We start from the raw sequence: 25,851 nt of genomic DNA on the forward strand, positions 1-25,851 counted from the left end.
CCCAGCCCAGCATCCCCGGTGGCTCTCGGTGCAGGCCCAGAATAAAAAAAAAAAAAAGAAAAAAGAAAAACGAAAGTCTTCGAGAGCTATTTTTTTGCGAGTGCTATTTTAAACCGCGGCCTCTGAGCTTTCCCACACGCCCACCGACCCGGCTGCGCTCGGCTCGCCCGCCGGGCCTGACCAAATTCTCGTTTGGCCGCCCTGCGCATGCTGCAGAACCCCACAGGGTTGCGCTTCTCCAGCCACTTCCCTCACCGCAGCCCCACGCAGGACCGAGCCATGCAGGGCACGCACCGTGCATCCCAGCGGGAGAGCTGGAATTGAAGACAGGAGCTGTGGGATGGCGCCCCGGGCTTTACACCACGCCAGAGCGGGGTGCTGGCCCCACGGGACGGGGGGCGCGGCTCCCCCCTGAGCCCCCAGCCTTGGCTGCAGGGAGGGAGGCAGCGCCGGCGGGGTGTTTGCAAGGGCAGAGCTCGCAGCCCGGGTGCTGGGGAGATAAAAATAGCGAGCGCAGCTCCGCAGCCCGCTGCGTGGAGCCGAGGCAGCGCTCGCCAGGCTGGTTTCCTATGGAAACGCCGCCGCCGTCCCTGCCTGCGCCTGCCTGGGGCAGCTTCGGATGCTCCCTCGCACATGGATGCTCCCGCAGGCAGCAAGGAGGGAGCTGAGGCCGCAGTTTCCCTCTGCGGGGACGTCGCCAGGATCCGGCCCTCTCCCCGCTGCCGCTCGCCTGGAGCTCGAGGCCTCCTCGCCGCCGGCTCGGAGACCTCGTGGGGTGCCCTGCGCGCCCCGAGCCCCTCGCGTGGGGTCCACCAGCGGGACGAATCCCCTCCTCGGCCCCCGTACCCCTGCGCGAGACAAAGGCACTTCGCAGAAGAAGGGGCCGTGTCGCCGAGGGTCCCTGCCCGAGCGGCGCTGAGGCACAGGTACGTGCTCCGGATCCTTCTTTCGTCGCGTCCTGGCTCCGAGGGGTGCCCGGGGAGGGTTGGAGCAGCGGGGGCCGGAGGCAGTCCCCGGGGCTTCCAGCTGCCTGCACCCCAAAAACTCCCCTGCACCCCAAAAACTCCCCTGCACCGGCAGGGCTGGAAGTTGCTGAGAGAAGCGGGGGCAAAAATCCCCTCTTGTATCTGATGCCCGGAATTCTTCCTGCTCAAGGGAACTTTCCCATTTTATCATTTCATCCTTTTGTTTTTATTTCTGTTTTTTTTTTTTTTTTTAATTTTTAATTTTTTGTTGCTCTGGCCCCCAGTAAAAGAGTAAATACCTCCCCCCCCCCCTCCCCCCACCCCCCCCCCACCCCCAGAGCTGTGGCTGACCCCGGCGGGGCGGGGGGGGGGGGAACCTGGGGGGCGCAGCGCTGCGCTCGGAGCCTCGGCACCACCCGGGGGGGGGGGGGGGGGGGGGGGGGGGGGCGCCCCCGGCCGGGGCCTCCCGTAGCCACGGGGACCCCCCCCTCTCGCCACCCCCCCCCGCTGCTCCGGGAGCCGCGGGGGGGGGTGGGGGGGGGACCGGGCGCGGAGGGGAAGGAGTTAAGCGGCAGGGCCCCGGCGGAACCGGGCAGCGCCGTTAAAATCCCGGCGGCGGGGAGCGGCTGCGGGCAGAGCGCGGCGGCTGCCGCCGGGCCGCATCCCGCATCCCTCCCGCATCCCTCCCGCATCCCTCCCGCATCCTCCATCCCGGCCCCGAGCGCTGCCCGGCGCTGGGCATGGCGTGGCCCCGGGGGGCCGAGCCGCAGCCGGTGCCCGGCGTCCCCCCCCCCTCCCCTCCCGGCCCCGCGGGCGGCGAGCGCATGGAGCGGGGGCGGCAGCGGGCGGGGAGGCTGCTGCGAGCAGGTAGGGGCGGGCTGCGGCTGGGGGGGGTGGGGGGCGAGGAGGAAAAGGTGTGGGGGGGGGAGGTTTGGGGGGTCCGGGGTTTGGGGTCGGGGGTTTGGGGGGGGTCGGGGGTTTGGGGTCGGGATTTTGCGCTGCGGGGCTGGGAGGAAGGGGTTAACCCCCCCCCCCCCCCAATTTAAAAAAAAAAAAATCGTCAAAAAAGCATAAAGCGCAACAAATGAACTCGGGGAGGGGGGGGCGCTGTGCTCTCCCCCCCCCCCGGTGCTGGTGGGAACATCCCCCCCGCAGCGACCTCCTGGGGTCCCCGGGGAGATGCGCTCTGCGGGTGCGTGGAAGTTGTGGGGGGCTCGGGGGGGGTCCCCGCGGGCCCCAGGCGCTCTGCAGGAGCTGGGGGCGCTTCTCGCCTGGGCAGGGGGCGTCCTGCTGCTGGGGCGAGGGGCTCCTGGCCCCCCAAGACGCGGGGGGCGGGCGGGGAGATGCTCTCCTCCTCCCCAGACTTTGTGCAGAAGCGTCCTCGGCAGGGGAAGCTGGCAGATGGTGATCCTTTCCAACCAGCCTCCCCTGTTCGTTTTCTTCCTCCGGCATCCGCGCTGGCAACTTATTGGAATATTTTAATATAAAGTTAGAAAAAAAAATAACAACAACAACAAAAAAAAAAGAAACCAAAAACGTGCGTGCATGGAAAAGCAGGAGGCAATTGGAAAGCGCGTGAAGGTTACCTTGAGCTGAGAGTTACAGGCGCCCGTCCCTGCCTCCCAGAAAAGCAGAATTAAATAAAGTTTCTCAGCAATTTGGAGCTGGGGAGCACGCTCCGGTAATGGGGTCCGGCCCTGGGGTGCCCCCCTGGACCCCCCCATTCGCACCCTGCCATGCCGTGACCTCCTGGGGCAGGGCGTGCTGGGTTACCCCTGCTGCTGGAGAGGTGGTGGGCACGGGGCTGGCCCTTTTGTGTCCAGCACCAAAAAGCATTTTTCTTGTCCCAGAAACAAAAACCTCGTCCTTAGCAGAGCCCCCCCTTGGCAGAGACTCTAACCCCAGCCCAGGCAGGATGGGGAGCAGGGGGGAGCAGGGGCTGACCCTCTCCATCATGGTCCCGGGCATTTTGGGGGGACCTAGGGGGCTAGGAATTGAAGCCACGGAGTAACTCGGTGTAGCGGGAGCTGCTGGATATATGCACAGGAGCAGAGAGCGCGGCGTAATTTGGCCAAGTGCAGCCGAACGAAGGCAGCCCCAGATGCAGTGCAACGTTTTGGCACCGCACGCTGGTGTTCGCTTAATTTTTAAATATATTCCCTCCTGCCTTGCTGCTTTGCCGTTCTGGGCTGTGCTGCTGGTGCGTTGCAGAGCAGCAGGAGGGATTTTTCTTCCCGTTTCTGTCCTTGATGTTCTCCCCAGCGCTGTGGGCTGCAGAGATGGTGGCTCTGCCGTGAGGGGGTTTCTAAGGCGAGCTGAAATATGTGGGGTCTGCAGCGGCGGTGGGAGCTGGGGGGAGCCAGCAGCCGTGCAACGCCTCCACCCCGCGGGGACAAGTCACTGTCCCCTGACCTGCCACCCGCTCCCAGCCCCGTCCCCTCTGCCGGGCTCCCGGAGCCTGCAGCGTTCAGGGAAAATGCAGATTTCTTCCCAAACTGTGCCTCCAGCCCCCACGCAGCGGGATGTGAGAGTGATGGGTGTGCAGAAAAAGAAATAACTCAGCCCCTCGGGAGTGGAGGCTTTTGAAACGAGGGCTGCAAGAGCTAATCTTTCTCGCTGTATTAATTCGAGCAGGCTGCAGAAGGCATTGTCTGCTGCCTGAGGAGCTGGTTTTCTTAATTGCCCCAGTGATGTGAATAATCCCAGATTACCGAGGGCTGAGCAAAGGCCCCGCAGCAGAGACCTGGAGGAGCAAAGCGTGGGCTTCACGGGCAAATTGGGTCTGTCTCCCCTCCGCAGGGGATGCTGGCGGGGATTAACCAGGGACCAGCCACGCGGGGCCCTCCGGCAGCACCCACGGGCGGTGTTTTGGGGCTGAGGCACCTCTGGGTGGGACGCACACCTGCCAGCCCTGCACGGTGACCCCATGGACCTGGCCGTGAGCTTGGTGGGATTTAGGCTGGTCTATGCACCACGAGGGGTGGTCCTGGTGGTGCTGCTAGCAGGGGGCACCTGGGTCACCGTCTGAGGTTTTTCCTGGGGGGTCTGGCTTTGTCACCTGGTGTCGTCATCTCATCATCGCCCCTAAACCTCAGCACAAAGGTCTGGCTGCAGGACCCCTTCCTGATCACCAAGCACAAGCGAGAAAACCCCCAGTGCTGCAGCTCCCTGGGGGGTGATGAGCCCGGGGTCTGTGGGCATCGGTGGCGATGGCTCGGGGCCGCTCTGCTGCTGCAGCACTGCACCGAGGCCGGCCCCTGTACCCCAAATCCCATCCCCCGGGGCGAGCAGCGTGGCTAGGGGTGGAGGTGGCCCTGGGGATGCTTCGCTGCCCGGGATGCAGCCGGTCTCACGAGGGCAGAGGCACCAGCAAAGGCGGCCACTGCCGAGCGCTCGTCCCCTCCGGTGCGTGTCTTGGCTCACCAAGGCTCGTTGAAAACCGTAACTGGATTTTGCAGGCTGGGCATAAAAGACCTAGCACATAATGCGTATTAAAACTCATTAGGTTAAGCCAATTTCCAAATGCAGTGCCATTTGAATGAAGTTAAATCACCTTTTTTTCACAGGGCTTAAGTGTCGAAAGGGTGCCAGGGGCGAGGATGGCTTTTTTTTTTTTTCTTTTTTTTTTTTTTTTTTGTGGTTTTGGGGACTGAAAGAAGGGGGAGGGAGGGAGCACAGACCGAGAGCAGCGATTCACGTGGCCGAGATGGAGGCGACCTCTCCAAAACGCTGGTGGGTGCTGTGGGCAGCACCAGCCCGGCCCTGTCTGCATCCAGGAAAACTGTAAGAAAAATGTGCAGATCAGCGAGGTGGTTGCAGGCCACTGAGGCACGGAGATCCCGTTCTGGCCTCGCAAGGGAAAAACATGGCAATAATGGCAAAACTGAGGTTTGGCAGCTTTGCACGGGGGTGATGCTGATGCTGGGCCCAGGGTGCTCAGGGAGGGATGCTCCTTCCCCGAACCCACTCGGGTGCTGTGAAAGGAAACCCAAGAGCTCATTTGGAGCATCCCACCCCACAGTCCCACATCCCAGTCCCCACATCCTCACCCTGCCCGGAGCTCTGGCACGCACGGCTGTTCTCCCACTCCGCCTTCGGCATCGTGGCGTGTGCTTTTTAAATGATTCACGGCTTAAAACATTTGTCTTTACGAGGCGCTTTCCCACTTGCAAGGGGAATTCATCGTACAGGAGGACGCAACGGGCTTTGATGTAATTGCGTGCGGAGGAGCGGAGCCAGGCAAAAACCCAACCTTGGCTGCTCCGCTCGGGCCATGGCAAAGCAAACGAGCAGGGAAGCAAAGGAACCTCCGAGCCGCTCGGTGTGGGGCTGTTTTGAGTCCCTGCCTGTGCCCTGCCCCACAGAAAACCCTGCCAGCCCCTGGGGACCGGCATCCCCTGCATGGGGCTCGGGGCGTTCGGGGGAATTTGCAACCCCAGCTGGAAACGAGGCTGGCGCACGGCGGGGTTTCAGCGCAGGGAGCCGGTAGGAGGCTGTGCAATTAGCACGGCACTGTTTCGGGGATCTCGAGGCCTTTTGCAAATGTTAATCAAGCCGTTCTGGGCACGGTGTGCCTGCGGAGGAGAGGAGCTGCAATATGGGTTGCCTCCCAAGCTTGGGGCTTCGTGCCCAGCCGGGCTTGTGGCACAATTTCCCCTCGCCTCAGTCAAGTGCTGAGGTGGTCAGTAAATCTCCTCCGGAGCAGTTAGAAACCGGTTCCTGCCCGTGAGCAATACAGTCAGCTGCCCAATTTCAGCTCTAAACCTCCATCGATTCCCAGCCAGGAGGAAGATTTGCAAACCTTCAAATGTGTTTGGAAATCCTGCAAAAAAAAATAATAAAATAAGTCTATCAGCAGACGGCCAAATCCTGCTCTGGATTTACAAATCAGGGCGATACATCCCAGATAGCTTTTCCCTTTGCATATTTCGGGGTCTTGGCCCACAGAAGGGGCTGCAGAGCCCACTCGGGCTGACCCCAAGCCCCATGTTGTGCTCATGGGGCAGAGCCACCGACCACGGCAGCGCTCCGTGGCTGCACCGTGCACACACAGAAACCTTCCCTGCGCCCCGCTCCTGGCAGGGGCCTGTGCAGGCACATTTCTCAGCAGGATTAAGGCAGGGAGCAGCTGAATTCATCAGGTTTGCTTCGGTCTGAAGGCAGCCGCCTGCTCGGTGCGCCCAGCTTGCCCCCAGCAGAGGCAGTTTTGGGTGCTGGGTGCCGCAGGAAGAAGCACCCACGGGTGCTGCGACCCATCGGTGTGGCCGCAGCAGGGCTGCAGGAACCTTGGCTGTTACCAGCCCCGTTCCGCTCAGCTTCCTTCCCAGCAGCAACGTTATTTAAATTCAGCCGAACACATCTCATTTTCTGCTCCTGGTTTGCAGAGCAGGACGAGCGTACGCCGCACGGGGAGCGCGGGCGGTGGCGGATTCCCCGGGGAGCTCGCGTTGCCCCACTCCTGCCGGGGCACCGAGGGGCACGACGTCCCCCCACCCAGCTGGGGGCTTCTGAGGGACACCAGCTCCAGGGACCTGCTCTGGGTCCTGCTCCCCATGTGGGACCGTGCCGCGTGGGTGTGTTGGTGCCTGCGCCACCGGGCACGTCGCCCTGTCCTGCCTGCCAGCCTCATCCCTCGCTATTTTAAAGCCCTATTCTTTCCCCGTCCCGCTGATAAGAAATGCTAATGACGTGATGAAATTGGATAGTTCAATCGCCTGCTCCTCCTAATGGAACTCTTGTGTTCGTTAATTTGCTGTTTTTAATGGGCTGATTGTTCTCCGGTGCTGGGGGAGCCACGTGAGCACTCGAGCGCGTTTTGCAGTGGTCAGATGTGAGGTGGTGCTTGAAGGCAACTGAACCTTGGTGCTCAATAATTGCAGAGCAATTTGGAGATAAGGCCCAGATGTATAATTTATCGGCGCTCCGTCCACCCCGGTCACGAGCAGCCACGGAGCACTGCGGGGCCCCGTGCCTCCCCTCCAGGCACCGGCTGCGCGTGGGGAAGGAGCTGTGGGACCGGGGGGATCCCTGCAGCGGGACGGGAGCAGGGCACGGGGTGCTGCCAAGCCAGGATCCATGCTCCCAAGACTTCCCGAAGGTTTCAGCTCTGGCAGGAGCACAAGGGTGGAGGTAGGTGAGGATCCAGCCCCCCCCCCCCCGCTGCTGCTCCCCAGGCTGGATCCGTCCCCTGGCACCCCGGAGCAGCAGGGGCTGGGGGCTGCTGGGCGCTGCGGAAAACAAATTGGTGAGGGCTGGGGGATAAATAGCCCGTGGTGGTGCTGCTGCCTGTCCCCAGCCCAGGGTGGGCGTAAGAACGGGCTTGTTACGGGCTGCTGGCCCCCAGCCGTGTCCCAAGCCCCCGCCGAGGCAGGATGCGGCCCCGTTGCTGGCTCCGTTGGCCGCGCTCGCTGTTTGTAAAGCCCGGCCAGCAAGGGAGCAGTGAGAGGAGCGCATTATCTCCTCCAGACAATTAGTGGAGGCATTAATGGAATATATGCAAATGTGCAGTAATTGACCTGCGACTCCGCAGTTCATGATGGAGAAGGATGAGCTCCAGATGGCTTAATGAGAGCGACTGAAGCCCCTTCTCTCTGCGTGGTGCTGCCTCGCCATCGCCCAGCACAGCCGAGACAGGGCTGGGGGAGGCAGGCGGCAACGGGGACAGGGATGGGGACATAGGGACCAGGACAGGGACAGGGACGGAGGTGCCTGCTGATGCAGAAGCCTGATAGCAAGTAGTCTCCTTGCTCAGCTGCTACTCCGAGTTTACTCAGCCTTTACTTACTGGGGCTGGGGAGGGGTTGGTCTGTGGGGGCACCTCCAGGGGGCACCCCCCAGAAAGCGGGTTGTTTGGGGGCTGCACAAAATTCACCCAAGAGGTGATTGAATAACTGCTCCGGGAGCCCAAATTAAAATATTTATGTATAATTCATGCCATATGTTCCGCCAATATTTTTTATTTAATCAACTGAAGACAGATGGCAGGAACATAGAGGCCATTAAACTAATGGCACTTTGTCTTCCCATTTATTTTTGTCTCCTTTCCGAAAATAAGACGAGCAAGTGACAGGCAGCAGGGCTGTGGGATGGCGGCCACAGGTCGCAGGAACGCTGGCGGTGACATTTCCCGTGGTGACATTCCCCATGGTGACACCAGGCTTGGCTCTCCCCTGGCCTCTCCATGGCACGGTGGCTTGGGGTGGGCACAGCAGGAGGATGCTACGGGTGCCCCTGTCCCCAGGGAAGCTGCAGCATCGCTGGTGTAGCCATGGGAAGGGGGCAAAATCACAACCCCACGTGCCCTGAGCCTTCCTGCAGCTCTCCCCTAGCACCCACTCTGTGACTAACCCCAGCACTGCTGTCCCCAGCCCTGGATGCTGGTGGCTGTCACCAATGTCACCGCGCTGCCAGCTCCCTCATGCCCCCGGCGTCCCTGCAGGAGAGGGTGGCTGGAGCTGCGCCTCTCCGCTGGGCAACTCCGGTATCAGGATCCGGCCCCGGCGATGGGGAGGTGGGTTTCCACAGGGTCCTCTAACAAGTGCCTTTCTCTTTGGCTTGCAGGTGGAGCTTTCTTGCCCTGGGACCGAAATGAACGGGGCTGAGCTAGGCAAAGGGCCCCAGCTGGCATCGTGGGGCCGGAGACGCGCCCGGGGGCTTCTCACTCCTCGCCCGGAGAGCCGACAGCGCCGCTGCCCCTAGAGATGCTGCCCCCAGCCGCCGAGCAGGGCTGCACCCACTGATCGCTCCCAAACCAGCCCCGACACCCCATGATCCCCCCCGCTGCCACGGCCTGGGGGGCTCGGCCGGGAGGGGAATAAAGCGGAGCCCCCCCCCAGCACGCCCCTTTGGGATCCCGCAGCGGAGGAGAGCAGCTCCCTGGCTCCCGCCCCGGGGAGGGATGAAGACGCCATGGCCAAATTCCTGGTGAAATTCCAGCGGTATTTTCGGCGGAGACCCGTGCGCTTCTTCACGCTGCTGGCCCTCTACCTGGCGGCCGGCAGCCTGGTTTTCCTGCACGCCGGCTTCACGGGGGAGCCCCGGGTGGCGGGCAGCCCGCGCGGCCCCGCGGCGGGCGAGGGGCAGGAGCTGCCCTACCTGGGGGTGATGCAACTGAGCCGCGGCTTCCCGGGGGCAGCGGGGGGCCGGCGGCGAGGGCCCTGGTTCAAAAGCACCGCCAAGGAGCTGGCCGAGAGGAGCAAAGCGGGCGACTACGGCGCGGCGCGGAGCCGCGTGCTCAAGGGCAGGAGCGGCCGCGAGAAGGACGAGGACAGAGGTAAGGGCTGGCGGCGGGCGTGAGGCAAGCCTCGAGCTCCAGCGCCTTGGTCCCCGAGGTGTTTCGGGCGTGCATCCCCTTGGTGAGATGATTCTGAGTGCACGCTGCCAATAGACGTGTCGGTACGTGCTTATAAGCTGTGTGCATGGCATGATGAAATGTTTTCTGCCCACATCCTGGGGTCTTGCGCACCCCAGGGTGCGCGCACACTGTTTTGGAGACCCCCGGTGCAGAGGATGATGCTCTCCCTCTCTCCCCACCCCCCAAATACCAGTTGTCCGCCTCCATTTTTCCATTTCCTCCCACCTGCACACCGTCACCCTCCGGGGCCGTGCCTCGCTGTGACGGTGACACGCACTTTCGGGGCTGCCAGATGGGGAGATGCTGCTGGCAAGGACGGCTCTGGCCGCTCAGCCCCCAGCAGCCGGCTTCCTTTGGAAGCTCAGCAGCAGTCCCCTCGGCCCCAGGGGACATCCGAGCCCGGAGGTGTGCGGGCTGCGTGCGCCCTGCTCTGCATGCGGGCAGGGCTCGGCCTCTTGGGCCAGGAGCTCCCTGCCCGCGGTGGGAGTGGGAGCGTTATTAATGAACACGGATAAGCGAATGCAGTAGTTCGCATTGATTTTTAAAATATCATCTATTTATCCTGAAGGCAGCTCTGTGCAGAGCTCACCGAGAATCTGCATGGCCCTAAGCTGTCTGCGGGGGCTTTTCCAAGGCAGCCCGGCTCGTGCACCAGGCACCCGGTGCTGTCCCAGCCGCTGTCCCAATGCTCCTGCAGCTGGCACCCACGGGTGGCAGAGCGAGCACCCTGCAAACCCCACCAAAATGCAGGGTAAAGCCTTCACCATGCCTCTGTGCTAGGGGTTTGGCAGGCAGCAGCCCCCAGGGTGCTCACAGCCCCCGAGCCCCCTCTCCGGCAGCTCCGTGCCCCCACGGCGAAGCAGTAACTCGCCTCCTCAGCCGAGCGCGAGAGCTGCTGCGATGTGCTGTCGGTAATAATGTGGGCTGGGGAGAAGCAGCAACACAGCCTGCTCCAGCACGGTGCACCCGTGACAGCGGCGTAATGGATTGCCTCAGTATTTAGGGCGATTATCCATGGCAGGGAGCACCGAGCGAAGGCAGGAACGGAGCGGTGACTACCGGAGAGGTGCCCACGTGCCACCGGGCTCTCCTCTGCCCTGCTGGTGCTGGCATCCTGCCCTGAGCCCCACGGGAGGTGCTGTGGGTGCTGCAGAGCATGAGAGTGCTGGTGGCTGTGATGCACGTGCCCGGGATGCCCTGGTGCTCCACGTGTTCCTGCTGCCCATGGTGTCCCCATGTCCCTGCCATCCTGCTTGTCCTGTTTGCTCGAGCACTTTCATGTTTCTGGCTGCCCACATGGGAGCCAGGCAAGGCTGCCGTGAGTGTCCGGGTCTTGGGGCTTTTAACGGGGAGGAATATTCACTTCAGGCACTTTCTGGTGCTAAAATGAGACAAGGAGGGGTTCCCCGTGGATGACATTTCCACCCTGGTGCTCCCATCCCATTGTGCACGGAGGGGCCGTGGGAGCCCATCTCCGTGACATGTGTGGCCGCTCTGCCCCATTGATGTGAAGTGACACTTGGCGAGGCTTCACCAGCTGGTGAAAGGAGCAGAAAGGAGCCGTCAGAGACCCTAAAAAAAAAAAAAAAAAGGCAGTGCTCCTGTCCCTGGCCATACGCACCCTGTCCTCCACCACCAGCCTCTGTCCAAGCAATCCCATGCTGGCCACGGGGGTCGGGGCAGCTGCGGAGCAGGAAGGAGCAGAGGAATTGGGCAGCTCCAGATGTCCCCAAACCCCCACCTCACCTCCTTGTCCTGCCCCGAGGCACCCTTCCTGCAACCACTGCCATCGCTGCCCGCCTTCTGCCATGTTCACATCTGCCAGGCTGCAGGACGAGGAGCTCTGGGCTCGTCTCGGTGTACCTGGGTGGGTCCTCACCCGTCGCCTGAGCTTTCCCGACGGCAGGCACCACCTGTACTGGTGCCGTGCGAGTGGTTTGGGGGAAAACATCTGCAAACGAGCTTCGCGGCGCTGGGGAACGGCTCAGCGCTTTGATCAGCCAGCTGGAAAATCAAGGGCAGGTATTTGTTTCGAGCGTTCCCCTGCAGCACGGCCCCGAGAAAACGCCTCGGTTCTGCCTTTAACGGGCTAAATGGCACGGGGGGCTAAACGGGCAGGGGAGGAGAGAAGACAGACAGACAGACAGAGGTGCTGCCTCCAGACAGACACACGGCGCCTGCCAAACTGTGTCCCTGGCTGTGTGCTCCGTGTGCTGCAGGCTGGATTTGGCCTCGTGCATCCCCTGGGAACGTGTCCGGGACCGCCGGGGTCTGCGCGCACCCAGCGGGCTCCAAGGCTCCGCGGGGTCCCAGGGGAGCTGCGTGCTGGAGCAGGTCGGCCTCACAGCTGGCTCCTCGTCCCCGTAGTGTCCTCGCCTCTCCCTAATTATTCCAGTTGCCTTCCTAATAAGTTGCAGCACGCATATGTCAAGAGCGATGGCTTGGACGTAATGCACATCAGTCGGCGGCTCGGCGGAAATTGCTGGAGTAATCCCGCACCGGTTAGATCTGTCACGGGCAAAAGTAGCTGACCTGCCGAAACCTGCTCAGCGCCGCGGAAATGCCAAGTTACGCCGAGGGTAATGGGGAGCAGTGAGGGATGGCTGCCTGGTGGCGGCAGTTATCGGGCACGGCGCTCTCCGTCCTCCTCCACCTGAAGGGCAGGCTGGTGGGGAGCCGCAGGGGGGGTACGGGGCAGGGGGGGGGTTGGTGCAGAGCCCCCCAGCAGGTGCAGAATGCGAGCAGGAGGTGGGAAGTGTTATCCCACGGGGTGTTTCGGTAGTGAGGTGCCCGGTGTGGAGGTGCAGAGGTGGAAGAAGTGGTGCTTGGTGGGGCGGCACAGCTGGATGGGTGCTCTGCGTTGGGATCTGGTGGCTTCTCCTTTCAACACCCACACAACCATCGCCTCGTTGCGATGCATCTGCCCCACGGAAAATCAGAGCAGGGTGCTAACGGGGGCACCTGATGAAGAAGCCTCATGGGGATGGGGACGCACTGGCGGTGCCGTCCCGTCCCTAATATGAGCCCACCAAGGCAAAGAGGAGCGGCAGGGGGAAGGACTGCAGCCGAGGACGTGGCTGTGCGCTCTCAGGTTATTGGCAAAGGGTGCATTTGTCAAATACAGGATTTCCTTGGAACTATTTGTTCAGCTCTGTTCCCTGTCCACCGGCATCTCCGTTTGCTCCCAGCGCAGGCATCCATCAGCCTTTGCTTTGCCGAGCGTTGGCACTGGGCAAACACCGTCTGCAGCGGGGTCTGGGGCAGGGAATGAGCTCCTGGCCGGAGAAAATTTGGTTTATTTTTCCATCCCAGCTCCCGCTGTGTGCCTGGTGGGGCAGAGTTAAGGGCATCTTTTATTTTACCACTTCTCACCCTGTGATTCTTGTCTCATTTTGGAGCCGCTTTGCTGAGTTTGAAGCAGGAGGGCAGGAGGAGGACCACAGAGGAGAGGACCGAGGCCAGGGCTGCTGGTGGTGGAAAGGCTTCGGTTTTGGGGTTTCTGCAGGGAAAAGAGAGAAAATCCTCGGTGCACAGCCACAGCACCTTTTCTACCCATATCAGTTGTGTCTCGGCTTTCAGCACCTGTACTGGACGGCTCGCGGTGTTTGCAGGGGGCACTGTGCCCACCACAAGGGAGGGTCTCATGCAAAAAAGCAGTGGGCTCAGCTCAGCAGCCCAATTTAGGACAAAATTAGGCAGGTGCAGGGTGGGAGGGCGGCCTGCTCCCAGTGCTCGGTGCCTCTCTGTCATCCTGTTGGCCTGTCCATGTCCACACCATCCTGGGGACTCCCCTGGTTCCTCCCTGTCCCCCTCCTGCCCCGAGATGCTGGGGCGCTGCAGCCCGTCCTCATCAGAGGCATGGATAATAATAATAACGATAATGATAATGGTAATGATAATGATAATAATAATAATAAATAATAGATAAACATAAAAAATAAAATTAAAAAATAAAAATAAAAAATAAAGATAAAAATAATTAGCCACAGGCTCTGGGCTGGGCCCCGGTGGGCTCTGACCCCCATTTCTCACCCCCCAGCGAAATACATCGGCTGCTACGTGGACAGCACGCGGCGGCGGACGCTGCGCGGCGTGTCCTTCTTGGACTACAAGAAGATGACAGTCTTCCGTTGCCAGGACAACTGCGCCGAGCGGTAGGGTGGTGGGCGAGCACCGCGCCTCCTCCAGCAGCCCCACACATCGGGGTTGTTCTGCTCCCATGGCTCCCTGCCCCTCTCCTCTTCCTCCCCCCTTTCTTTTCTGCTGATGTGTGTAATTTTGCTTTATTTTTATTTTTATTTTTATTTTATTTTTATTTTATTTTTATTTTATTTTATTTTATTATTTTTATTTTTATTTCTATTTTTATTTTTATTTATTTTTATTTTATTTTATTTCATTTCATTCTAATTTATTCTATTTTATTTTTTTATTTATTCTACTCTACTCTACTCTATTCTATTCTATTTTTATTTGAGAAACCCCACCTATCTCCCCAGGAAAAAGGGGCAGGGGGCTCCCCTCCGTGCCATTCTCCCACGGGGCAGGGGGTGCAGGGCACGGATTTGGCACCTGTGGCCGTGCGGGGGGGGTGGCCCAAACTCCATCCTCACCAAACACCAGCCCCAGAGCTCTCCAAGCACATCCGTGGGCAGCAGACCCACGCTGATTTCCCCCCCCCCTACCCCCCCAAGGGAATTTCCTGCAGCTTCCCCCATTCCCCAGCGTCACAGAGGGGATGTCCCGGTGGGATCTGCCTCCCGTGAGGACCCCCCCACCCAGGCTACAAAGGGCCACCACCGGTGGCCGTGTCCCCATCCCCGGGCTCACCCCCCCGGTGCCATCTCCTGCCCCGTGTCCCCGCGTGGTGCTGAGCCCCTCTCTTCCCCCCACCCCCCCCCCCCCACCCCCCCCACCCACCCAGGGGCTACCTCTACGCGGGGCTGGAGTTCGGCGCCGAGTGCTACTGCGGCCACAAGGTGCAGGCGCCCAACGCCAGCGAGCCCGAGTGCAACATGCCGTGCAAGGGCGAGCGCAGCAGCACCTGCGGCGGGGCCAACCGCCTCTCCATCTACCGCCTGGAGCTGGCCCAGGAGTCCGCCCGCCGCTGTGAGTCCGCGGTCCCCGAAAATGGGGACACGGCCCCTCGGGACCTCGCTGACCCCACCAGCAGGGTCGTGGCACCGCTGGAGCAGTGATGCCGTTGGGGGTCGTAAGGATTTGGGAGCACAGTTAGATATTAATAGATGAGGGTTTGATCTCTGGCGTTTGTGGATCTCCCCCCCCCCCCCAAATCTACATTCCTCTTCCCTTCGCCTCTCAGCCTGCTGTTGGGTGGATGGGGGGGGCTCATTAGCAGGTGTTTAATTGTCAAAGGGCTGCAGCGGCTGCCCACTAGGCGACCTCAGGGAAGATCCATCTAGGGCCAGGCCGTTCTGGTTGTTTTTCCTCTCCAAACATCGCCCAGAGGCAAGCTAGCAAAAAAAACAATTAGAAAAACGCTAACGAACTGTACCCAAACCATCTCACACACCACCACCACCCCCCCCCCCCCCCCCCCGGCAGATGGCAGCGCGGTGTTTCGGGGCTGCTTCCGCCGGCCGGACAACGTCTCCATCGCCCTGCCCGCCAGCCAGCCCATGCCCAACATGTCCGTGGACAAGTGCGTGGACTTCTGCACCGAGAAGGTACCGGGTTTGGGGGGGGGGGGGGGGGGGGGGCTGCGCCCGCATCCAGCACATTTGGGGCTGATTTAGTATAATTGGGATGCGTACGGATTGGATTTACTGCCCCGCTCCCGGGGCTCACCAAAGGCAGCGGGAAGGAGGTTTCCCTCCCACCCTAATGCTTCGCCTGAGACCAGCAGGGATGCGGGAGGGGAAGGCTGGTCCCCGTTTCGCACCAAATCTGCCCAAAGTGACAGTCTCAGCGCGGAGCAGCTCATCCAGCGTGGGCACCGCACTGCCGAGGCACGCAGTGGGATGTCCGGCCCTGCCAGGCTGGGAGTGGGCATGGCTGAATTTAATTTATCCATTAAAAATTAGGTGAATTATCCAGGCAGAGGATGAGAAAGCCCCACAGGGGAGGACCTCCCTTTGCAGCAGGGAAATAAACTGTCCCTGCTTAAATCGCCGCGAGCGGCACCGTGGAATGGGGACAAATCCGGATACTTTTGGTGCATGCAACCAGCTGTGGGTGCCAACACCCAGGGAGCACCCAAAGCACCCCGGTGCTGTGCACGGGGCGGGGGGGGGGAGGAAGGCGGCAGGGGCGGCTCTGCCCGTGTGTCCATCCCCGCAGGAGTACCCGCTGTCGGCGCTGGCCGGCACCGCCTGCCTCTGCGGCTTCCCCACCACGCTCTTCACCCTGCACGAGCGCGAGGACGAGCAGCTCTGCGCCCAGAGGTGCCCTGGCGAGGAGTTTGAGAGCTGCGGCACCGCCGAGTTCCTGCTGGTCTACCAGACCCAGGTGCAAGGTGAGGGTTCGGGCGGTTTCGGGGGGCTCGGGGCAGCCCCTGCTTCCCGGCCCCTCCGCGCGGGCACCCGGCTCCTGCCGCCCCGCGGGCAGCCTGCGTCGCTCTTCTTCCATTAAAAACCACCGTTTATTTTGATTTCCCGGGAAATAAATCCTCCCCTGAACAAACAGCTTTAATTACTGCTTAACTCCGACGCAGGAGACAGCAGTTTGCCATCTGCCTCCAGCAGGATCCCTCCTTGCTCGTGCTTTTTTCTCCTTGGCACCGGCGGCAGCCCGCGAGCTGCGGCGTGCGGCCGGCAGGTGAACCCGCCGGGGCTTCACAGCCACAAGGGGTGGGGAAAAAAAGGGGAAAAAAGCCACAAGCAGGCAGAGAGCCCCCCGGGAGGGCTCCTGTCCCGTGCATCTCACAGCTGGTGGGGCACGGGATGGAAATGGAAGCGTGATGTTGGCTGGCACGGGGAGGGAGATGCTTGGGGAGGGCTCTCGTGGGGCTTTTTTCTGGCTGCCCAGAGGGCTTCTTTATCAGAGATAAAATTAACAAGGTCCAAAACTCGGCTCGTTTTGTCTCAGGATGGCTTGTTCTCATTCCTGACATGGTTACTGTTTTTGTGGCCATGCTGGAAACACTTTTGCGGTCACTGACATCAAAAGCAGCAGCGCTGCGTGGATAACACGCCCTCATTACCCACTCTCCTAATTAATAGGCATGCAGCTGGTGATGGCACGGCACCCCCTTCCCTCGTCTGAGGTCTCTTTGGGCTGCTCCTGTGTGCCCTGGGCAGGGTACAAGGGTACTTTTCCCCGTCATCACCACCTCACACCCTGCCCTAGCATTTCCTGGGGATACCTGCAATGATCCGAGACATCCCCATGGCACAAGCAAGCAGCCCCTGCCCGAAATCCTCAAGCGGCCCGGTGCTGTGACCCATTAGGCCTGCCAAAACAAGCCCTGCCCCCCAGCATCACTCTCCCCCGCCCCGTTTTCTCCTTGCAGACAACCGCTGCATGGACAGGAGGTTCCTGCCCACCCGCTCCAAGCAGCTCGTGGCCCTGGCCAGCTTCCCCGGGGCCGGCAACACGTGGGCACGGCACCTGATCGAGCTCGCCACCGGCTTCTACACTGGCAGCTACTACTTCGACGGGTCGCTCTACAACAAGGGTGAGCTGAGCGAGGGGCCGGGTACCTCTGGTGCTGCCCCGTGCCTGTCCTGGGGAGCGGTGGTTTGGGCAGACATAGCCTCCTGTGCTGTGTTTTAGCCTTTGCAAAGAGAGCAGTCTGGGGCAGAACTGATATTTCTGCCTTGTGTCAGGGGTTTTCAACCCGTGGTGGGTGCTGAAATTTTTTAGAGGAGGAATCAAAGTGGCTCTGACCGTGGCAAAAGAGGCAAGGCATTTTTTACCACGAAAAAGGCTGGGTTCTGAGCAGTTTTTCCTGGGAAATGCTAGGGAAAACTGTTCTGGTCTTAGCTACAAAGTCCCCTTCTTCCAAACCCCCTGCCCCATTCCCACCTTAGAGAAAACCCAGGAATAAACCAGCACGCAGAGGCAGCCTGAGGAGGAAGGAGCCGTGGCATCCGTCCGTCCCTGCTGGGCCCCGGGCAGGGAGGAAAGCCCCGGGAGCTGCCCTGCTGCCGCTGCCCAGCGGAGCCACCCCGAAGCGCCTGGGAGCACGAGCTGGGAACCAAAGCAATGCCACGGCTGTCCCCAAGCACTTCCCTGTAGCTGCCTGGGGGTGGCTCTGCGTGGCTCCGGCCATCCCGGCTGGCAGCTAAAAATAGTGATGTGCCAGGGTGCTCAGGAACACCGACATCCATATTCACGGGTGTCAGCGGTGCAGAAAGTGCTGAGGAGCTCAGGGGTGGACGGAGGAGGGAGCTGGTCTCAGCTGCAGCATTGTTCACACGTGGCGGGTTGATGCACGTACCCCTTAGATCTGCATCTGGCCCGGGAAAAGGCCAGGAAAGGAGTCGGTCTGAAAACAAATGGTCTTGGTTCCCCTAATCCCACGCGAGTGCTGCGGCTCGGGGTGGGCGCAGCGAGCAGGAGGTGCTCGGTCGGGCACCAGCACCCTGAGCTCCCTCCTTGGGCACGAGGGTTGGGTGGGATTCATCCTCTGCCCCCGTGGCATCTCCTAGGGACGCTTCTGCTCCCATCGCTGCACCCACGATGGGGCCCAGCCCCGAGGATAAATTTCAAAAGAAAAAAAATCCCAAGGTAGGCACGAAGCTGTTTCAGGCAGAGGCCAGCTCCTCCTGATAACCCACACTGTTACAATGGGGGGGAGGAGGGAGAAACACCAGTTCCCTCATTTTATAGTTTTATCCATATATTTGCCAGCGTGAGCGCACACATGAAGAGCCTCTGTTGCCTTGTGGGGTGGCTTCTTAATTCCCTTAATTCCCTTCTTAATTTACTGGGAGAGCTCAAAGGCTGTGGCCAGGGCGAGGATATAACACCACGCTATTCCTTCTTGCGTGTCTCCTCCATCCCGGCAGGGTTCAAGGGCGAGCGGGACCACTGGCGCAGCGGGAGGACCATCTGCATCAAAACCCACGAGAGCGGCCAGAAGGAGATCGAGTCCTTCGACTCGGCCATCCTGCTCATCCGCAACCCCTACAAGGCGCTGATGGCCGAGTTCAACCGCAAGTACGGGGGGCACATCGGCTTCGCCGCTCACGCCCACTGGAAGGGCAAAGGTAGGGGATGAGCACCAGCAGGACCACAGCGGGTCCTGGCATGGAAAACCCGAGCGGTGCCACCGCCTGGGGTCCAGGTCTGGGCATCTGCAGGGCGAAATTAAACCCGTAACTCGTTAAGGCAAAATTATGGGGGCACCGGGTGCTGCGCGGCGCTCACCTGCCGCCGTCCCCCGGCGCCTTCCCTTCGGCCGAGCCCGGCTGCTCGGGGGAAGGCACCTTCCCCATGCACAGACAGCTTGTGGAGGCTTGTTAATTATAGCAATTTACAAATTGCTGTTGTGGAATTGACTTCATTGGAAAGAGTTAAAATATTTAGCTTGATTGAACATCTGCTACCCTTAATTCAGAGTTTATTTAAGGGGATCTTTTTTTCCGTTGTTGCGGTTATGTGCTTGGATTTCGTTATTGCCATGTGCTCGCTGCTGGCAAAGGCGTTTTCGGCTGCGGGCTGAGCCCCCTCAGCAGCTCAGCACCCAAAGACCCTGCACCCATCCCCACCCAGGAGCTGCCACCCGCTCCTGCCTCCCGCTGTCACTTCTCCCGTCGGGGCCGGCTTTGCCCCTGCCGCAGTGGGGTTCAGGGACTGCTGCTGGCTCTTACCCAAACCAAAGGGGATGCACGTTTTAATGTGCAATTAGCCACCGGGTTAATTGCCAGGTTAATTAACCATCGGAACGATTTGCCTGGAAAGATGGAGATTTGCCATCAGTTGGGGTCCTTTATGGGGTTGGGGTTCGCTGGGAAATGTGCGTGCCACCAGCGTGGGGCCGGAGACCTCACTGCCCCCAGCACGGAAAAAAAGCCTGCATGTGGACATTCCACTTGAGCCAGGCTTGAAGTTAGTGCTTGGTTATTTTGTTAAATAAATCATCCCAAGGACGAAAGAACAACAAAAAAAGCCTGGGTGATTAAAGGTGGGGTCTGTCACAACATGCAGGGTGCCAGCTCCATGGCCACGATTGCTCCCATCACCGGTCCACGAGCCTAAAGCCCCTGCAGGAGCATCCAGCCTCAGCCCCGCGGGATCCCAGCTCGTTTCCCTCCCTAATTTTGGAGCGATTCAATGATGGAAAATGCTGCGCCTCCCTCCTGCCTCGCCGGGTGCAGGACGCGGGCAGGTTTTGCCTCCCCCCGGCTGCGGCTGTGCCGCGAGCAGGCAGAGGCTGGAGGCTCGGCGAACCCCGCGTTTTGTTCCGTGCCATTAATTTTACGGTGTCCCTGGAGCCGTTCCAAAGCAAAGTTTTATGTGATATGATTACACAAGGTGAATTGTCCTGTATCTGTTTAATGAAACAGATACCGGGTTTAATGATTCTCCAGGGAGTTAAATACAGTTAAGCTATTAATCAGGCATCGGTTTCTTGGGGAGGACAAGACGGAGAGGCAGGTACCCGGAGCTTTTACGCATCGTAAGCACGCTGCCAGGAGAGTCGCTGCCTCTTGTCGATGTTTCATTTTCCTTTTTATCCCCCTATTTTTGCGCGAGGATCAATTAGCCAGGGACCCGGGGGTAACGGTGATTTCGCAGCCGTCGATGCCCACACCTGCCTCCCCCGTCCCCGGGGATGACAACAGCTTGTGATGTCCCCAGAGGCTGAGCCATCGGAGAGGGGCTCTGCAAAGCCCCTCCAGCGGCCATGCAAGGAGGTGGCTGCTGTGACAGGGGGCACGGGGGACACCCCCTGACTGTCCCCGTGCTCCTTTTGCAGAGTGGCCGGAGTTCGTGGCCAACTACGCGCCGTGGTGGGCCACCCACACCCTGGACTGGCTGCGCTACGGCAGGAAGGTGCTGGTGGTGCACTTTGAGGACCTCAAGCGCGACCTCTTCGCCCAGCTGAAGCGCATGGTGGGGCTGCTGGGCATCGCCGCCTGCGAGGACCGGCTGCTCTGCGTCGAGGGCCAGAAGGACGGCAACTTCAAGCGCTCGGGCCTGAGGAAGCTGGAGTACGACCCCTACACGCCCGAGATGAGGAAGATGATCAGCGGCTACATCAAAACGGTGGACGCGGCTCTGAAGCTCCGGAACCTGTCGGGGGTCCCGGAGGACTACTACCCGAGGTGATGGCGCCGACCGGGGGGGGACCTGTCCCTGCCTGGAGAGGAAAGGCTCCTTTTCCTCTGCCTGCTTCCACCCAGTGGGTGGCTTTCTTTTAATTCTCCATCTGCTACTATTAGCTGTTAATCAACCCCCTGCATGAGAAACGAACGCTCCCCAGCCATCGCTGAGCTTGCTTGGCCGACGCCTCCACGGAGCTGGGCACCAAGGGGCTGCACGGTGCCCTCCCCACCACAACTTGTCCCCGTCCCCGCCATGCAGGTGTCCTGCACTTGTCCCCTGCCATGCCAGACATTGGTCAGGACACTGAGGAGTGGGAAACGTGGCCAGCGTGGGGCTGAGCAGATCCGTCCTGCTCCCACGTCAGCTGCTGCAGCACCCTTAGCAATGCAACCGGTTCTTTGCGCATGTCCCGGGGGAAGGGGGTCGCCGCGTGGATCCTGCACTGCTTGCGCCGTGCCCAAAGTGTCCCTGCGGTTTGTGCTGGCTCTGGGGGCTGTCCCCATGTTCCCTGGCCACCCCTGCAAGGCTCCTGCTGGTGGGGATGGAGCCGATCCCAAATGAGGAGGAACGTCCTGATGGCAGGGGACTTGGCACCGTGGGGTGCAGCAGGGCGAGGTGCCCGTGTCCCCTGCTGGGCACCATCCCTGGGCTTGCAGGGACCCTCCTGGTGCCCCCTGACTGCGGGCACACGTCTGTGGTGCTGGAGATGGGGACGCTGACCCAGGACAGAGGAGCTTGTGAGGCCCTACACATGCACCTTTTCCTCATTCCAGAAGCTCCCAAGGCAGAAGAGCCCCCAGGAAGGTGTCTGGGGGATGGTGAGCGGATGGGTGCGGGGGGGGAACATGTTGTGCTGGGGGGTCTGGGTGCGACCTGGAGCAGGTCCAAGCTGTGACCATGGGCACAATGGAGACCAAGGTGAGCGGGTGGCACAGAGCTGGGCGCGGGGCAAGCGCAGCCTCTGCTCCTGCCCCAGCTGGGCACGGTGTGAGCCCTCCTGTCCTTGGGAAGGGAGGAAACCAAAGGAGCTCCGTGCACACCCGGAAGATGCCATTTGCAAGTCTGGCTCCATGCAGGGCTGCATGCGGCCCCGGACCCTGCCCCTGCCCAGGCTTCGCCCCACACAGGCGCCCTCATCCCAGCCCCGAGTCCCTCCGGGCGTAGGTGCAAAAGCCATATCTTGTGCGCAGCCTTTTGTACAGTTAGGTCCTTAAGGATTGGCTTGGAACTCTTGATCTTGATAGAAACACATGCACAGGCCGAAATCTATAGACACCTATCAATCTATATTCAAAGAGAGAGAAGAAAACTCCGCTGGCAAAAGGAGAATTTCAATAAATTATATTTTTCTAACGCGCGTCCGGAGCTGACGCCGCCTAAGGGGGCAGGACGGGGTGCCAGGGCTGCGGGGACCCCCCCCGCCGGCTCCACATTTTTGGGTCTCTGGGCAAAGGGAGCCGCTCGCCCACGAATGTATTTTGTAAGGAGCGTGCTGGTTTTACCTCGTCCTTTGCTGGAGGTCTCCAGGAGCCCGGGCGCGCCCGTCCCGGCAGCGGGCACCATCCGGACCTCGCGCTCCTTGGTCCGCGGTGGCCGCGGGGCTGCCTACCTCTGTCCAAACAAATCCTCAGGTCAACCCGGCTATTAAAGGAGTTTTGTTGCTATCCCGCCTCCCCGTGTCTTTGTGGGGCCCCCCGGGGGTGATGCCTGGTCCCAGCCCCACTCTCGTCAGCATTAATTGCGTTAATGAAGTTCCCTCATCCGAACCACTGACAGGCGCCCGGGGCGGCCCCTTCCTGGCAGTTTTATTGCCCCTACAGCATCCTTAAAGGAAGGTTTATTCAGGAGTGTAGTGAGAGCTGATAGATTTACTGCAAACTTTATTTCCATCGCTTCTTATCCTTCCTGGGGCTCTATAACAAGAACGGGCTTGGTGGGATTTATTCCTTTTCTCTTGGCCAGCCGCCCTTGTGGCTGGAGTTTCTGAAATACCTTTAGTTTTAGTAGCAGCGACGAAAGCGTGTGTGGGACCTCGCTTGCTCTGATGGGCATCGTGTGCAAAGAGGACAACTCTCCCATAACCCCACGGAAATAATTAACCCCCCCCCCCCAAGCAATTAATCTATGAGGCAGAACCATTCAGAGGCTCCGTCTCATGCAGCAAGCGCTCACTGCTCCTGCTCCCTGGGACTGGCATGCGATAGCAAAGTTTGCATTGCTGCTGGAAAGAGGAGCCAGCTCCTTCCTGCAGCATCTGCACACACAAAGCTCTCGACATTTTCTAACCACCCTGCTCAGCCATGCCTGTGTTCCCAGGATGGTTTTTAAAAGCAGCAAATAAATCATCCCAGCCTCGGCGAGCATCCTGCTGCAGGACTGGAGGCTGCCGAGGGGTGTCCCTGGCCCCCTTGCATCCATCCTGCATTAAAAGCCCCTTTTTTAATGGTATCTTCAGGCTCCATCACCCCCGATGCTCTGCATCCCCTGCGCCGCGCCAGCTGGGCTGGATGGGTTACTCAGCAGTTGCCCTGGCAACGGCGTCTGCACCAAAACCTCCCGCATTTCCCCCAATTCTGCGTGGGTTTGGCACTCAGCAGGCTGCTCGTGGGCGGTGGGAGGGGATGGGGATGTGATGAGATAGGGATGAGGATGGGGATGAGGATGGGGATGTGATGAGATAGGGATGAGATGGGGATGAGGATGAGGATGTGATGAGGATGTGATGAGGATGAGGATGAGGATGAGGATGGGGATGGGGATGGGGAGCAGCTCAATTCCCAGCCACACCAGTGACATCTTCTGGTGATGAACTGGGGGCCCCAAGCCAGGCTCCTCTTCCTCCCAAGCGAAATTGCACATGAAGCTCATGCTGGTGTTTAAATGAAAGGGGGCGGAAAAAAGAACAACCACACACCTTAGCAGCACAATACAGAAGCTGCGACAGCACTTTTACAAAAGCTATAAAATGTATGGGAGATGAGCGTTATAAATCTGAGCAGCAGTAATATTCATCCGCTACAAAAGAAGCATGTTTATTTATCGTTTTTACTATTTTCTGTAAAATTTACAGTTGACAATCTGCCTGAATGCAGCAGAGATAATTTAAACATGGCTCCAGCCCGCCTGGCACTGAGGGGAGGGAAATGATAGCATGTTTATTCTTTTTTTTCCTTAAATCCAATCCCAAATAAAGGGTGTGATTTATCGGAGGAGTAAAGCACAGCTTTATTTCAGGGCTGTGACAGCTAATTGAAAAAGAACAGTCATTAAGGACGGTAATGTGTTCCGCAGAAATGATTTCAGTGTATTCTGGAGTAATTTCCCAAACACTTGTGCAAAATGAGCCCCAGCCCCGCAGTTACGGGGCACTGGCAAAAGGCAGGAATTTGGGGGGGGGGGTGGGGGGGGGTGGCAGGTTTGGCACGCCGGGAGGGTGCTCGGTGCAGCGGCACCGGGCTGGGGGTGCTGAGCCCCACAGAGCATGGGACACCCATGGGTGGGGAGAGCTGGGATGGCTGCGGGTGGAAAACGGGGTCCTGGGGTGGGGATGGGGGTCCTGGGGAGGGGTGAGGGGGTCTGGGAATGGAGCTGGGGGTCCCAGCTCCTAGACCTGCCGCTCTTCTCTCCCAGCCAGCCCTGCATTACCCTAAAACCTTGACCCCAAACACAACCTAAACTGCAGGACAGTGTGGGGTTGTTGGTGGCTCTGGGTCCCAATCCCACCACCATTCCCAGGTGCTATACCCAGGGCACCCCAGTCCCATGTCACCAATTCCACCAGGTCCTACCCAAAAAGGGGTTGCAGCCCCCGGCTGGCTTTTGCACATTGACCCAGCTGCATTTCAACAGAGGCTCCTGCAATATTCAGAAAATATCGGGGCACTATTCAACTGCAATATTTAGGCAATATCAGGGCAATATTTAGCTGCATTTCTTTGTAACTCTGACAAAAGGGGAGAAAAAAATGGGGTTTGGAAGTGCCTGCACAGAGTGGTTCTGCTGCTGAACTGGTTCTGAAGCCAGGCAGGAATACATGCTAGGAAGCACCTGAAAAGCTCTGGGATCCGTCTCCTTCATGCTCCAAGCTTCAGCGTGTGTTGGGGGTATTTGTATGTAAAACAGGCTTTGTATTAAGTAGGCAAACAACCAGGAAGGCGAGCTCAAATATTAGGTTTCCAAAGCTGTCATTATAACGGTGGTTTAACCCAAGGTTATGTACCGAGTCACCACTTTTTGGGAAGCTATTTGCTGTAATAACAGATGGGATGGGCTCACAAAATCCAGCCGCAAAGATCTGCAAGGAGCATCCCTGTTTGGGGCAGGAGCTGTGCCCGTGGGGACGGGGACGGGGACGGGGACGGGGACGGGGACGGGGATGGGGAGGGGCTGCGTCCCTCTGTCCTGCACGCACTGACCACGCTGTCTGTCCTGTCTGGCTGCCGTGTGCTGTGCTAGCTGAAGGACAAATCCTCTGCTACAAACACCTCCTGCCCTCGATACGTGAAGTTTTCACCCCATCCCATAACCCAAAACCTGGCTGCCTCTGTGAGCGCACAGAGCATCCCCACAGCTCCGTGCTGCGGCTCCGTGCTTGGGCTTCACGAATTGTTTTTTGTCTGCTCCTGGTTTGGTCTTTTTCCTTTAGATTTTTAAAGAAAAAAAAAATTAATCCCCCAGCCTTTGTGTGCCCCTGTGAGCAGACTTGCAATGGCCACAGTGGGTGATGCGTGGGGAAGCTCCTGGGGGCACCGCGAGGGTTGGGACCCCCAGGGGCACCCAAAATGTCCCCGGTGCCACGGGGGAGTGCCCAAAGCTGGCTCCCCCCACCCCCCCCCGTCACCTACACAGTGGGGACGTGGTCCTTCCTCATCCTCCCAGGAGTTACAGGCAATGGGGGTGACATGGAGAAATCAACCCATAAATAAGAGTGACACTGGTGTCACCCGTTTGTCACCGTCAAGAAGCCCAGACCATGAATTATCTCCCAAATTAACTGTGCATGAAATTGGATTGAGGTGCTGCTCGGCCATCCTTTACCGGGGCACTCTGCAAGGACCCACCAGGACTCACAGACCCAGCATCCAAGTGTGCAAAAGGCACAGGGCTCTGAGGCAAAGGGTCTTTTTTTCAAAGAAAACTTCAAATGATTTTTTTTCCCCTTATTTTCTCCCATTTGGTGACCCTGTGCACGAGCCAATCCCCCACCCTGGTAGGTGGCCCCTGGCCAAAAAGCCATGCTGGTTGCCTGGCTCCTCTGGTTAGGGAGAGCCAAACCCTCTTAGGGAGGCACATCCCAGG

At 59.7% G+C, this 25,851-nt stretch overlaps 1 protein-coding gene across 1 annotated transcript; it reads left to right on the forward strand.

Moving 5' to 3' along the window:
* Positions 1–260: 260 nt before the first annotated feature.
* On the forward strand, positions 261–22,216 carry WSCD2 (WSC domain containing 2). The gene is made up of 9 exons (XM_035565736.1): positions 261–926; positions 8,526–9,237; positions 13,358–13,472; positions 14,243–14,427; positions 14,884–15,005; positions 15,619–15,793; positions 16,790–16,954; positions 18,291–18,491; positions 20,204–22,216. The coding sequence occupies exons 2-9, from the start codon at positions 8,874–8,876 to the stop codon at positions 20,554–20,556; spliced, it is 1,680 nt and encodes a 559-aa protein (XP_035421629.1). The 5' UTR covers positions 261–926; positions 8,526–8,873; the 3' UTR covers positions 20,557–22,216.
* The last annotated feature ends 3,635 nt before the right edge of the window (positions 22,217–25,851 follow it).

Source organism: Cygnus atratus, chromosome 17, assembly GCF_013377495.2.
Source record: "Cygnus atratus isolate AKBS03 ecotype Queensland, Australia chromosome 17, CAtr_DNAZoo_HiC_assembly, whole genome shotgun sequence".
Taxonomy (NCBI): domain Eukaryota; kingdom Metazoa; phylum Chordata; class Aves; order Anseriformes; family Anatidae; genus Cygnus; species Cygnus atratus.

Coding starts and splice junctions, on each gene's coding strand:
- WSCD2 (XM_035565736.1), top strand. CDS start 8,874: ATGGCCAAATTCCTGGTGAAATTCCAGCGGTATTTTCGGCGGAGACCC. Junction 15,794..16,789: donor CTACCAGACCCAGGTGCAAG/GTGAGGGTTCGG, acceptor TTCTCCTTGCAG/ACAACCGCTGCATGGACAGG. Junction 16,955..18,290: donor CGGGTCGCTCTACAACAAGG/GTGAGCTGAGCG, acceptor CCATCCCGGCAG/GGTTCAAGGGCGAGCGGGAC.